The following is a 12,741-nucleotide window of genomic DNA, read 5'->3' on the forward strand; positions in this document are numbered from 1 at the left end:
GGGGAATTACTATTTAAAGCAAATGGTGGTTTTTAAGCTAATGGTAAAGACACCTACCGGCGCATTCTTTGTCCGGCATCGGGGCTCGTATCTGAGAGAATTGTAGCAGAATTTCACATTGAACTTTCCGTTTCCGCACCCCTTCACCGCAAGTAACACTGCATTGCCCCCACTCTCCAGTCCTAAATCTGTTCGAGGTAGATCAAAGGACAACGTGATTTAAATAACCTGATATTCTGATAGATTCGTCTATTGAAATATACTAATTACGTAGGCCTACTCGGGTTCGTTCGAGGTGCTTTTGGGGGCCACCAGTCGCTGAGACGAAGGCTGAGGGGCGTACATCGGAGGCGCGTCTTCCTGAGGATTTTTAACCATGTCTGAAAAGGTACAATTCGAGTAATTAGTTGAGACGCAACGCGTTGGCGGATCGTCCACTCATCGGATCGTACCAGCGGATTGAAGTTCTTCGGTGCAGGGCGTCGACAAGGAACAAGGTTGTTTCGTCAGGGGCATCGTCGTAGGGTTACATTCTTCGCTAGTTAAGCCTTTACTGTCCCGACACACAACCGTCCTGGTTTGATACCCAGTATCGCACGATTTAGAGCACTGAAATCGTATTTACTTAGAACCTTTAGGGGAATAATTGAATAACTTTAACTCACAGGCGACCACGGTCCTTCGAACCAGATGGGGCATTCTTTGGTTCCGCAAGGTCGTTCTTTGGCAGGTTTTTGTCTCGGACAGTGGTGGTCGCTGACCCTAACTTTAGTTCCATTATTTCCACCCTGCGTGCAGTAAACCAATCTCATTTGGCGACCTCCGCCGCAAGATTGAGTGCAAGGACCCCAAGCTTCGGTGACCCATCTGAAACGCGAGAATCGTCAGGAATATCTTCCAACGGACCAAATACTCAAAAAGAGGGTGAAGGAAGATGACTAACTGAGCCGGACATTTGAACGTGTTACACTCCCTAACTCGGGCCTGAGGACGCAAAGAGTGGTCGCACAACCTCTCGTCCACTTCCTCGTCCAAATCTTTGTCCATACAGACGGGTCTGGACATCTGGTAACCTAAAAGTAGAGAATGACGCGCGTTAGGACTTGCGCTAGGGGTGACGCGACGATTGAAACGTACCTCCGCCGCACGTGACCGAACAGGGCGAAAATTGAGACTCTCCCCAGCTGTAGACGGGAACTCTACAAGAGGAACCGTCGCCTCCGCAGATGCCACAGTCGTCTATCCTCTTCGTGGAATCTAGTTGTAGATCGCATCCCACCGACTGCTCGAACGGTTTTAAGAGACGAAAATCAATCGGAAAATTACAAGGGGCTCTTTGTCTCTCAACGGGGAGGAAGATAGGTTCCGCGAAAGAAGAATGGATTTGCTAAGTACTTAAACGATCGGGTCGCTACAAAGGGATTCTTCTTGCGCGTCAATTATCTCCCACACAGCTCGACGGGAGAACGCATTAGCACCTTATTGAAAGCGACATGGGCGGCACCTACCAAACAGTTGCCCGCCACGCACATATCGAGGGCGCCTTCTCGGCACCGAGTTCCGTCTTGCACCTTGGGAGCCAGCTTGGCCACGAACTTGTAGGTTGTGGACTGGCACGTCAGGCTGCACGGGTCCTCCGGATCGTAGAACGGCGTCCACTCGTAAAACGTGCCTCGGTAGGGAATGTTGTTGTAAGCCGTGCACTGCGTCGCTCGGAAGTCTACCACGTCCGGACACGGCTGCCAAAGAATACACAATTCATGCAAACCGAACCATCGATTTATTCTAGAGCTAGAAAACAATCAACTTAAAATATAAATGAGGATAATAAGCCACTTGGAATGAAGATCTAAACTTTACCCCAACGCGGAACCTGGTAGTTTGTTGGCCTTGTGGCTAAGTATCGAAAATAGTCATTGATTAATTGTTTACGTTTTATGTTTTGATTTAAGATTATGGCAACTGGTACCGACTACGTATACTTCGTCGGCTTTTTAATTAAATAACACAAAAATATAGTTGGCGATCCTCAGTGTAAAAGAGTATAACGAAAATTCAAACGAACTATCGCTACAGAAGGTGGTTTCTTTCGCCTGTTCTCGGACTAAAAGTGTACTCTTTTTACCCTAAAACGTTTACCAAAACCAATCAGTTCTACCTTGCAGGGGCGCCCGCAGAAAGTTTTCAAAGGGGGGGGGGGCAATTTTCATCCTTAGTCAAATTAGTCAATTCTGTCCTTCGCTAGTTCTTTGGTATTAGAAACTTTTCTTCGGTAAAATAAATTTCGGCGAAATGATGGCGGATACAAAGTATGAGAGGTTGGGTTTAGAATATCTGCCTTCCAATTTTATTTTACCTGATGCATTGACGAATTAATTAATTACCGTTTTTCGATGATTCAAACCAAGGCTTAAAACTATGGATCCCAGTTTGTAAACTGAGTCAACTGACCGCATCAGCGAGCCGATCATTCCAAGTGGTTATAAAAAGACCAACTCTTAGGTAAGCAAACTAAATTTTAATTAACGCGTCTTTTCATAAATATAGTTTAGTAATACGGTCCCTTTTACCTACCCTGACCTCCACATTTGGCGGGAAAACGATAGTCCGCCATTTTCGGTACATATAATGCAAAATAATAACTACTCTTTTTAGCTGGACGAAAAAGATTTGCCTAGTAGCTCTGTTCCTCCACACCGAAAATGCCAGACAGTTTGAATTATCGACTAAAACTATTGAAAAAGTATGATAACCTTTTTTTCGAAGATGTTTTATATTTATATTTTAATTCATATGTAACCCAAAACGGGTGCCAGTCAAGAATTTTCCCAGGACACCAACTCGTAACCGTTGAGTTGACCTCCAAGAATAACCCTTTTACGGGGACATTCTAGTGCTTGGAAATATATTTCAAGAAGGTAAATTCATACAATATTATTGGTGGGGGGAACAACCGACCTTTCAGAGAGAGTCGGCGGGGTCTTTGCCCCTTGAGTATGGCGAATTGTTGGGGTGGCTTGGGTGGCAAGTGGCGGCGGCGTTCGTGCTTAAAAGCGTGTATCGGCAATCGACGGGACAAAGTCGATTTCCAAATTCACTTCTTAACCTATTTAACCGTGTATGAGCGCGGCGATGGAGTTATTCTAGAAAAAACCCCTTTCGATTTCGAGTGGAAACATTGGTTTTTAGTCGTACCTCAAATGATTTTGTTTTTTATTCGCGCAAAATATAAAAACGGCATTTTTTTTATTTATTGTTCGTTTTTCAAGTGTATATTGAAATTTGGCGAGACGAAATTTTAGAGATCAGTTTTAGAAATAATAATAATAAAAAATACCTTCTTTGAACAAAATCTCTCATTAATTAAGTCTCAAGTTTCATTCTAGGGAAAACGCGCGGAACCAATTAGAAAGTTCAATTTCTTACAAATTAAAAATTTTGAGGTATGATATTTTGGCATTGTTTAAACGAAATACCGAGAGTCGAGACTAATACACGAGCCTCTTCCTGACGAAACTGTTGAAGGGGCTTATTTATTTCCTCATGCCCTGTTATTGTTATTGAGAAGTGAAGCGAATTTTCCAAGCGCGCACGGCGCATTCGGAAAACGTTACCTGCATATTGCAAATGCGATATTTGACCGAGGGTCCTTTGCATCCCGTTTTCCGGTCGCATTTCCGGAGTTGAGTGGTCACTCCGCCGTCGCAACTTCGAGAGCAGACGCTCCATTCGCTCCATTCAGCCCAGCCGTCGTTGCCTTCCATCTGAAACACCGTTTACAAACATCATTAAATACAGGGAACATATACTACAAAAAAAAAAAACAAATCAAGGGTATGTCAAGTTATTAAGATTTCTTGCAAGAAATGCAAGATTTCTTGCGATCTTGCTAACTTGACGATTTTCAAAACCGGAAACAAGAACTTCTGATCTCACAAATCTTGCGAGATTCCCAAGATCGCTTTCGAGGTAGTTTTTAACAAGATTCAAGATGGCGTCGAATGCCAATGAATTATTTGGAGTGGCTCTAAAAGATGATATTACGGGAATAAATTATAATTTTGAGGTTTCCGCCGAAGAATTCCAACGACTTGTAAATGGTAAATATATTGGTAATTGTTTTTGTCGTTTTTTTAAAATTAAAGCAACGTTTCGAACTATTATTTCCAAAAAGGCTTAAATTTCTATTACTTATTTTACAAATCCAGCTTATCGAAGAATATTGATAGACAACTTGACACTTTTTTAAATTATTTTAACTAAGAAATTGTCTTGCAAGAACAAAATCTTACGGTAAGATTTAGATCTCGATAACTTGACGCGACCCATGTTAATTAAGTAAAAAAACTTAAACTGAAAGATATACGCGCTTTTGGTATATTTTTCACATTTCTTCCGCGAAGATTATAAATTTCTGGTAAAAAGCTTCACGGTTGGAATAATTTAATTGAAAATAATTTTTTGGAAGAGAAAAAGGAAGTGCCTGGGGTAGATTTGACTCTTAAGAAGGCGGCGAAGATCGCTCGTATTCGGCGGGGAAGGGCCCCGAAATGCACAAAAGTAGAAATTGTTCTATCAGTGGTTTGTTATGAAAGGTGAGACGGATCTCTGAGCGTGGTATATCTTCAAAGGCGCTGGGAAATCCCGGGCCTAGAGCCCTCGGGCGGCGAGCGTGCGGTATAATTGATGTGTCAAATACAGGTGATGTTGGTTCACCTGACTTTTCAATTAGGGGGAGTAAACGCTAGCCGGGGGCCATTTTATTTTCTCAAGACGAAACCCCGCCTCTCCTTATATTCAATGGATATTGTCAGTTAATCCCTATTTAAAATATCACAATTTGGCATTCAATTAAAACAATACTCGATTAAAGCTACAGCGATATCAAAAGGAACTCTTTTTATGTATGAAAGTCCAGCCCAGTGGCAACTAGTGACTTATAAAGTAACATTGCAGTGAAGAGCAAAATACAAATAGTTCGATTGAAAATTTTAGACTATTTATGCACTAACACAACATTAGAGGGCATTATCGGTTCTATTTAATAAGGCGCGCGACGCACGCTCGATACCACGTTCCAATTTGCCGATCCCACTCTGTCACGGAGACTAGCGCGTGACAGCCGCAAACGTGGCGCCACACCTAGATCTATGTCTGAACTATTAATTAGTAACGCTGGCGGATTCTAGAAACAAACTTATGCTTAATTGTGGTTCAGCAACGAATCCAGAGATGGCGGTAGTGTTATTAAAATGGAATGGGATCAGCTTATTCCCACATGGCACCGGGAGTGTTTCACTCGCCGTACCAAAAAGTAACAATTGAAAGTAATATAAGTCTATAATCTGATTCATAACTACCAATTAAAAGTAATATAAGTCTATAATCTGATACATAATTGCCAATTGAAAGTAATATAAGTCTATAATCTGATACATAATTGCCAATTGAAAGTAATAGTCTATAATCTGATACATACTTTTTAGTATTTTTAAGTAAAAATATATTACGACTTTTGCACCATTGTCAAGTAAACGGAAATAACCCTTATTTTCCATACTATTTGCCACCTGGAGTTTTAAAAATATTAAAAATTGTTCCAATTTGGTACTAAAGAAATCAAAGCGTTGGTTTCCTAGGCTTTGAATGAAATAGCTTTTTCTATAATAAAATGTAATATAGTCAAAACATGTATAAATATATACATGTATATATACAATATATACCTGTCATCTAGGAGCAACAAACACAGCACCCCACACAAGGAGAACGCAACCCGTCAAAAGTGGTGCATTTTCTCGCGTACATTTTTCATTGGTTAGACGCTTTAGCGCCTGCTGCCGTCGGAAGGAGAAAATGCGGAAATTGTCTCCCCCCGCCCGTAAAAAGTTCAGCGTAAAGGCTCGTCCAATGAAATTTGTACGCAACACTGCGTTAGCGTGTTTAAAGGCTACCTGCGTTCTCTTTGTGTTTGTATATATCACCATAAGTCTTTATTTAAATATATTAATTTAAATTTAAATATTCTTATTGGACCTTGAAAAAATATAATTTGTACTATAATCAGAATTAATCGAGAGTTATAAGTCTCTAGCCCTGTCTGTACTAGAGTTATTACTTCTATGATTACAGATTAAAAAGTCTGTATTCAGTTTTGTAGAAAGAAAATGTAGAGACTAACTTCCAATGCAGGCGATAAAACTTTCTTGAAGTTTGAAAGGAATTGCGTTGTAAACGTCTAGTAAATAATATATCAACCACATTAACGGAAGTTAGTAGCTCGACTACATCCCAGGATGAAATTTATTTTCCTCACTATTTTGTTTGGTTTCATAAGCTCGTAATTCTTGTTAGCCCCTCCAGTAAAAATCATATTTTAATTAGGAAATCAATTTTATATTTTAAAGTTAATTAAACAGGCATTTAAATTTCAACTCGAATTTAACTGTTTGAATTGAAAATTAGCATTTCTCGCATAATAAGAGGTGAAAATCAACTATTTATCAATATAGTCGCTAAACTCAAATTTGAATTGGAAGGACTAAAATAGCTTTTGAGGTCTTAATATAGGTGTAATTTTATAATTATGTGGCTATTTAGGTGAAAATTTTAGTAACAAAAAGTCACGAAAAAGTTAAAATTAGTTCTTGTATTTCTATTACTTGAAATCTCAAATATAGAAATAGATATTTAAAATAATCTTTTTTAAATCGTTACACTTTCTTCGAAAGATTCATTGCTGAATAACTAAAATAATTGATTATCTTTTCTCGGAAAAAGAGCCTTTGTTTTAATAATGATCAAACTGAGTTTAAGAAAATGCGACTTGTTTAATTTGAAGATACTTCTTGAGTTAATTATTAGGCCAAGAATGAATTCAGGTACCTAAGAAGAGTAGATGTATATATAGGCTTTGAGCTTAGAAAAGATAGCGCCATCTACTTTAATACCTGTTACTAAATGTGTGAAGAAATATCTAACTGAAACATTCAGCTTGAATATCGAGATAATATTGAATGAGCAGACAGCTTTCACACATTCGATTTAAAACTCAGTCGGTAGGCGGTGATTCTTCTGACCAAAGTTTAAACTACGCACGAAGCTTATAATAGCATTATCCTCTGCTATCATCTCAACATACGTCTTATTTAATCACAAAACGCAAACCTAGATGGCGATATAGTGCCACGAAAAATCGAAAGCCGACGAACTTGCGCTACAAAGTTTGCGAGGATGAGTTATAAATGAGGTGGATTCTTTTCACTGGTTCTAGAACAAAAGGTGAACTATTTTTACGCTAAATTTAACTATTCGCTTGTTCTGGAGGACAGAACGCTAAACCGTGAACTATTCGTCGAGATCAGACAGGGTTCGTACGAAAATTTCTGATATAAAGTCCCTGACTTTTCCAGGTTATCCCTGACCAATTTGTACCAATATCCCTGACCTTTTTGGTTATATTTTTGGACATTTTTTTTATTATTTTAGGTCAAAAGTTCTTTGTTAATGCTGGGTTCGGTTGACTAACTAAAATCCCCGACCTATCCCTGACTTTCTACAAATTTATTTAAATCCCTGACATTATACCTCCATTTTACAGGTTCTGTACGAACCCTGTCAGAGTACTGGGGCTACACTTTTGGCCTACTCCCAATCAAAAGCGAGAGAAAAGAGAGTAAACGGCCCGCTTATCCAGAATTAATTTCCAAAAATGGTCACAGAAAACCATTTTGCGAAACGTTTTTACCCCGAATCGTATAATTCGCGCAGAATCCGAGAAAAATGACGTCAGAGAGTTACTCTTCTTACCCTACTTTGAAATCCTAAACAAGCGAAAAATGTTTGAATTCCCATATACCTTAATTCCTGGGTCAGACCAATATTCACGCCGATATCGACAAAAAGGTTGCTTTACACTTTATAAAGAAAACACACTTCTCTCAGTTATTGTAATCCAACTAATTGAATAACAGAATATGAAGTAAGGCACGTATAGTTTCCAGAAACTTAATTGTAAGTAAGGCTGAGAGTTTTTGGTGCAAAAAAGGTCACATTTATTATATTCATCAAGGCCGATATCGGAGGGGCTAATCTTTTTATTCGGGGTTAGAAAAGCGATTCAGCTGCCGAAGAATTTTTAATCGATTCGCCAAAATAGCTTCTTTCGAATTGCCTGTATTCCCCCTTTACACCCTCTTTGCCAGTGGCGCCCCCTGGCAGCGCCTCCCGTAATTAATCCGGATCGTTCTCAATTAGCTCTTAAGCCTTTTTATCTTCTTCAAGCCCAACCAACCCTTCCTCGTACATCCATCTTTGTTTTGGGTATACTTCAATTCGAAAAAGAGTTGATCCTCGCGTTTAATCCTCCGCCCAAAAATTGTCATATTTATTCATCGATTTATCTCGGAATTGGACTCTGCCAAAAAGATAATTGTATTTACCCCCCTTCTCTATGAATACGTCGCTATTTCTATCCTAATTAAGTATTAATTTATTTATTGCTGCCGACCGATTCGCTCGTGGCTATAAGCGTTCTTTCAAAAAACTCGCCACTAATTTTCTGACTAATTAATGACCGAAATTCCACTTTATCTATATCGTTATCAAAGGGTGCAGAAACTAATTTTTATCACCGGAAATGGAAACTATAGAAAGTCTAAACTATAAAAAAAATGTGCGAAAATACTCATCATGCGTAATCTAAAGTTTAGATTACATTATGATGAGTATTTTCGCACATTTTATTATAGTTTAGATTCTAACTATAATAAAATCTAAAATGTAATCTAAGTCATAATGAAATGTGCGAAAATAGTCATCATATATAATCTAAACTATAATAAAATGTGTGAAAATACTCATAATCTAAACTAGAATAAAATGTGCGAAAATACTCATAATCTAAACTAGAATAAAATGTGTGAAAATACTCAGAATCTAAACTAGAATAAAATGTGTGAAAATACTCATAATCTAAACTAGAATAAAATGTGTGAAAATACTCATAATCTAAACTATAATAAAATGTGCGAAAATACTCATAATCTAAACTATAATAAAATGTGCGAAAATACTCATCATATGTAATCTAAACTATAATAAAATGTGCGAAAATACTCATCATATGTAATCTAAACTAAAATAAAATGTGCGAAAATACTCATCATATGTAATCTAAACTAAAATAAAATGTGCGAAAATACTCATCATATGTAATCTAAAGTTTAGATTACGTATGATGAGTATTTTCGCACATTTTATTATAATTTAGATTCTACCTACAATAAAATGTGCGAAAATACTCATAATCTAAACGATAATAGAATGTGCGAAAATACTCCTATATAATCTAAACTATAATAAAATGTGCGAAAATATACTCATATGTAATCTAAGTCATAATAAAATGCGCGAAAATACTCAAAATCTAAACTATAATTTAATAAAATGTGCGAAAATACTCATAATCTAAACTATAATTTAATAAAATGTGCGAAAATACTCATAATCTAAACTATAATTTAATAAAATGTGCGAAAATACTCATAATCTAAACTATAATTTAATAAAAATGTGCGAAAATACTCATATGTAATCTAAACTATAATAAAATGTGCGAAAATACTTATCAAATGTAATCTTTGTTAAATAACAGCCTTTTTTGATAGAACCAATTGTATATTAAATAAAAAATGCTTTTATCAAAGCAGTTGGAAGGTTGATTTAAGGGGTAGTTCGGATCTATGAAGGCACAGATATTTGAAATGTTTTAGATTAAAGAGTTATTTTTTGGAATTATTTTAAAAAGCAAAATATATTTCTAAAATAATTTCCATAAATTTTCCCTCACCTTTTATATATTTTAAAACCATTTCCTTAAATTTGAGCCTTGAAACTGTAACAGTAAACTGAGAAAATTTTTAATTGTAAAGGAGTACGCGTGTTTAGTTCAGAATTATGTATATTCTAATGGAAATATTTAAAATGAATTTTAAAATCTGCCGCCATGGATATAAAATAAGGCTGTGGGATAAAAAATTCGAAAGAGAAGACATACTACGAGCTGAGTTATTTTGCTTGATTAGGCACCATATTTTTGAAACGCTTATTTCTGGCATTGATTTTCAATGCTATAGACGCAGTGCTTCCATATTCGGGGAATTTTTCCTTTTTCCAGAATTTTTCAACCTTTAAAAACGCTGAAAGGGAATAATGCAATTTAAAAGGAAAAACGGTAAAAGCGATTGAAATTTAATAAAGAGTCATTATAAAAGTAATGCAAGTCACAATCTAAATATCCAAAGCAACTTTTGAGGATATGTTTTTGCAAAATTATTAAAATTTAAGTAATTTTGTAATAAATAAAACCTTGAATTTTCAATAATTTTAAGAATTAATCTTAATATCTATATAAATTAGTATTAAGAGCGAGGGATAAAAAATGGGAATTACTAGGTCGAAAACGCGAAAATGAAATTATCGCAAGAGGAAAATTTTAGATATCAAATGTGGAAGCCCTGTATAGACGTCTGTTATGCTGTCGTAATTGGATTCTGCAGTTTTGTGTTTCCAACTAAACGACAAAATATTATAACCTTAATTAATATGCTGTTTTATATGTTAAATAAAATTTTGGTTTAAATACATAAGAAATTAAACGGTTAAAGGAGTTTGCAACTTTCTATGTAAGCTAATTCTCATAATGAATTTATAAAAAAGACATGTACTAAATTCTATCTATCCAAGTCTGCCCTTATTATTTTAAACTTCTGGTTTAAAGTAGAACTATGCAACAGTATTTAAATTTGGCATACATCATGAAAAACTGAAGATCCAAGTCAAGTAGTAGTAAATAAAATTGACAATAGAGTTACATTAAAATGACCACATTTCTTTCTAGAAAGGCCTGATGAAATGTGTGCAGTTACACTGCAGTAGCCTGTTTGAATTGTTAAAGGGACTTTCAAGCAAGACTTAGTCAAATTGAAATAAGTCATTCAGTCGTAACTTTGGGTTTACAATGTACGGCATGTTAACTTTAATAACTTTCTTGATTAAATTGATTGCAAATCTCTTTTATTGATGACTTCTTTACTAGTTTAGTTGGTAATGGGCCAATTGCGCAGTTCCCATTAGCGCAGTTCCCATTTCCGCAAATGCAATTTCGCGGTTTTCCATTTGCGCAGTTTTCCATTAGCGCGTTTTTCATTTGCGCTTTTTCCGTAAGCGCAGTTTTCCACTTGCGCAGATATTTTCCATTTGCGCGGTTTTTCATTTGCGCAGGTTTGTCATTTGCGTGGTTTTCCACTTGCGCAGATTTTCCATTTGCGCGGTTTCCCAATGGGGCTGTTTTCCACTTGCGCAGGTTTTTCTATTCCGCGGCTTCTCACGACCTGAATATTCTATATTAAGCAATTTTCCTTGAAATAAGATTTTTTCAGGTAGTTTATTTTTAACGTAACCTTGTTTACCATCCAACTGTGCTGCTGGTGTATTTTTAATTACCGGTCGCGCTGTCCATACCAATAATTTAAAGTTGTTTGAAGTTGACATATCGGTTGTTGAATTATTTTGTTGGGAATAAATCTTCGGTCGACAAACCAACCGTAGCTTCTCAGCCATTAAGCTAAAAGAAAATGTAGTATCTGTAACACTGAAGACAGTATATTGGTTGCTATTTAAATTTAGTGCCTTCCACCAAAAATGCACCTTTTTAATTGCACTTCATGTTTCCTAGGGGTCAGAAAGAATATTTTTTAACGGTTAGGTTAGCCGGGCGCGCCGCAGGCGCGTAGGCACCGTTTTCATATCTTGGTATTGGCCTCTCACATAGGACGTAACTGTCCTATGACAGAGGCCATTCCTACGAAATACAGGACGCTTACTGTCCTATATTGGAGGCCATTTCAACGAAATAGTTTTTATATAGAGGTAGTTATATCAAGGGTAGCGCGCAACGGTTAGGCGAGCCGGGTGTGCCGCAGGCGCGTAGGCACCGTTTTCATATAGGTGTTCTACTACAGAGGACGTATATTGTCCTACGACAGAAGCCATTTTAAAAGTGGTGCTAAGGTATTAGCAGCATTTTTATCTGAAATTGAAACATTTTTTAATTCCTGTTTATTTTAGATTTTAAACATCGTTTTATTTTTTATCATATTTTATTGTATCGTTTTTATTGTGCCGCCTACAATTGTTTAAGAGGTATGGCCATCATCAAAATCGTCCTTAAAGCTGGAACTGTCAGTAAACAGTTACTACACTATGATCTTAGCCTAAAGGCCGAGAAGCTTCGAGTCGCTGTTGGACTATATATATTTTCCCAAGAGACTAATTCAACGAATGCTATTTTAACTAAGAAAAACCTAATTTTTTTTTTGGTATTTACAGCCCAACCGGACATTAAACAAACACTAGCAGCGCAGCTGGATGGTAAACAAGGTAATGTTAAAATTTACCTGCCAGAAATAACCCTTTTTCTAGGAAAAAGGATTAATAGTGAATATTTAAGTCATAAAAACCCCCGCAAATGGGAAAACCGTTCAAATAACAAATCTGCGCAACAGGAAAATCGCGCAAACGGGAAACTGCTCAAACGGGGAAACCGCGCAAATGGTAAATTGCGCAAATGACAAACTGCGCAAATGGGGAGCTGCGCAAATAGCAATTCCGCAAATGGGAAACGCGCAATTGGGAACGTGCGCAAACAAAAACTGCGGAAGTGGGAAGTGCGCAAATGGA

The 12,741-nt window shown here is 36.9% G+C and overlaps 1 protein-coding gene across 3 annotated transcripts in view; it reads right to left on the reverse strand.

Moving 5' to 3' along the window:
- The window catches only part of nolo (ADAMTS-like no long nerve cord), a 77,213-nt gene that overhangs the window by 4,436 nt on the left and 60,036 nt on the right, over positions 1–12,741 (reverse strand). For 2 of the 3 annotated variants that reach the window (XM_090163003.1, XM_090163004.1), the window contains 8 exons: positions 3,615–3,764; positions 1,479–1,739; positions 1,138–1,282; positions 944–1,073; positions 666–867; positions 453–609; positions 281–380; positions 58–188 (listed from right to left, as the gene is read on the reverse strand). In XM_090163003.1, the coding sequence (XP_090019129.1) occupies positions 58–188; positions 281–380; positions 453–609; positions 666–867; positions 944–1,073; positions 1,138–1,282; positions 1,479–1,739; positions 3,615–3,764 (1,276 nt within the window). The remainder of the gene's footprint in view (positions 1–57; positions 189–280; positions 381–452; positions 610–665; positions 868–943; positions 1,074–1,137; positions 1,283–1,478; positions 1,740–3,614; positions 3,765–12,741) is intronic. The other variant, XM_090163005.1, reaches the window with a different exon arrangement.

Source organism: Leiobunum rupestre, chromosome 11 (assembly GCF_980474605.1).
Source record: "Leiobunum rupestre chromosome 11, qqLeiRupe1.1.hap1, whole genome shotgun sequence".
In the NCBI taxonomy this organism is placed as follows: domain Eukaryota; kingdom Metazoa; phylum Arthropoda; class Arachnida; order Opiliones; family Sclerosomatidae; genus Leiobunum; species Leiobunum rupestre.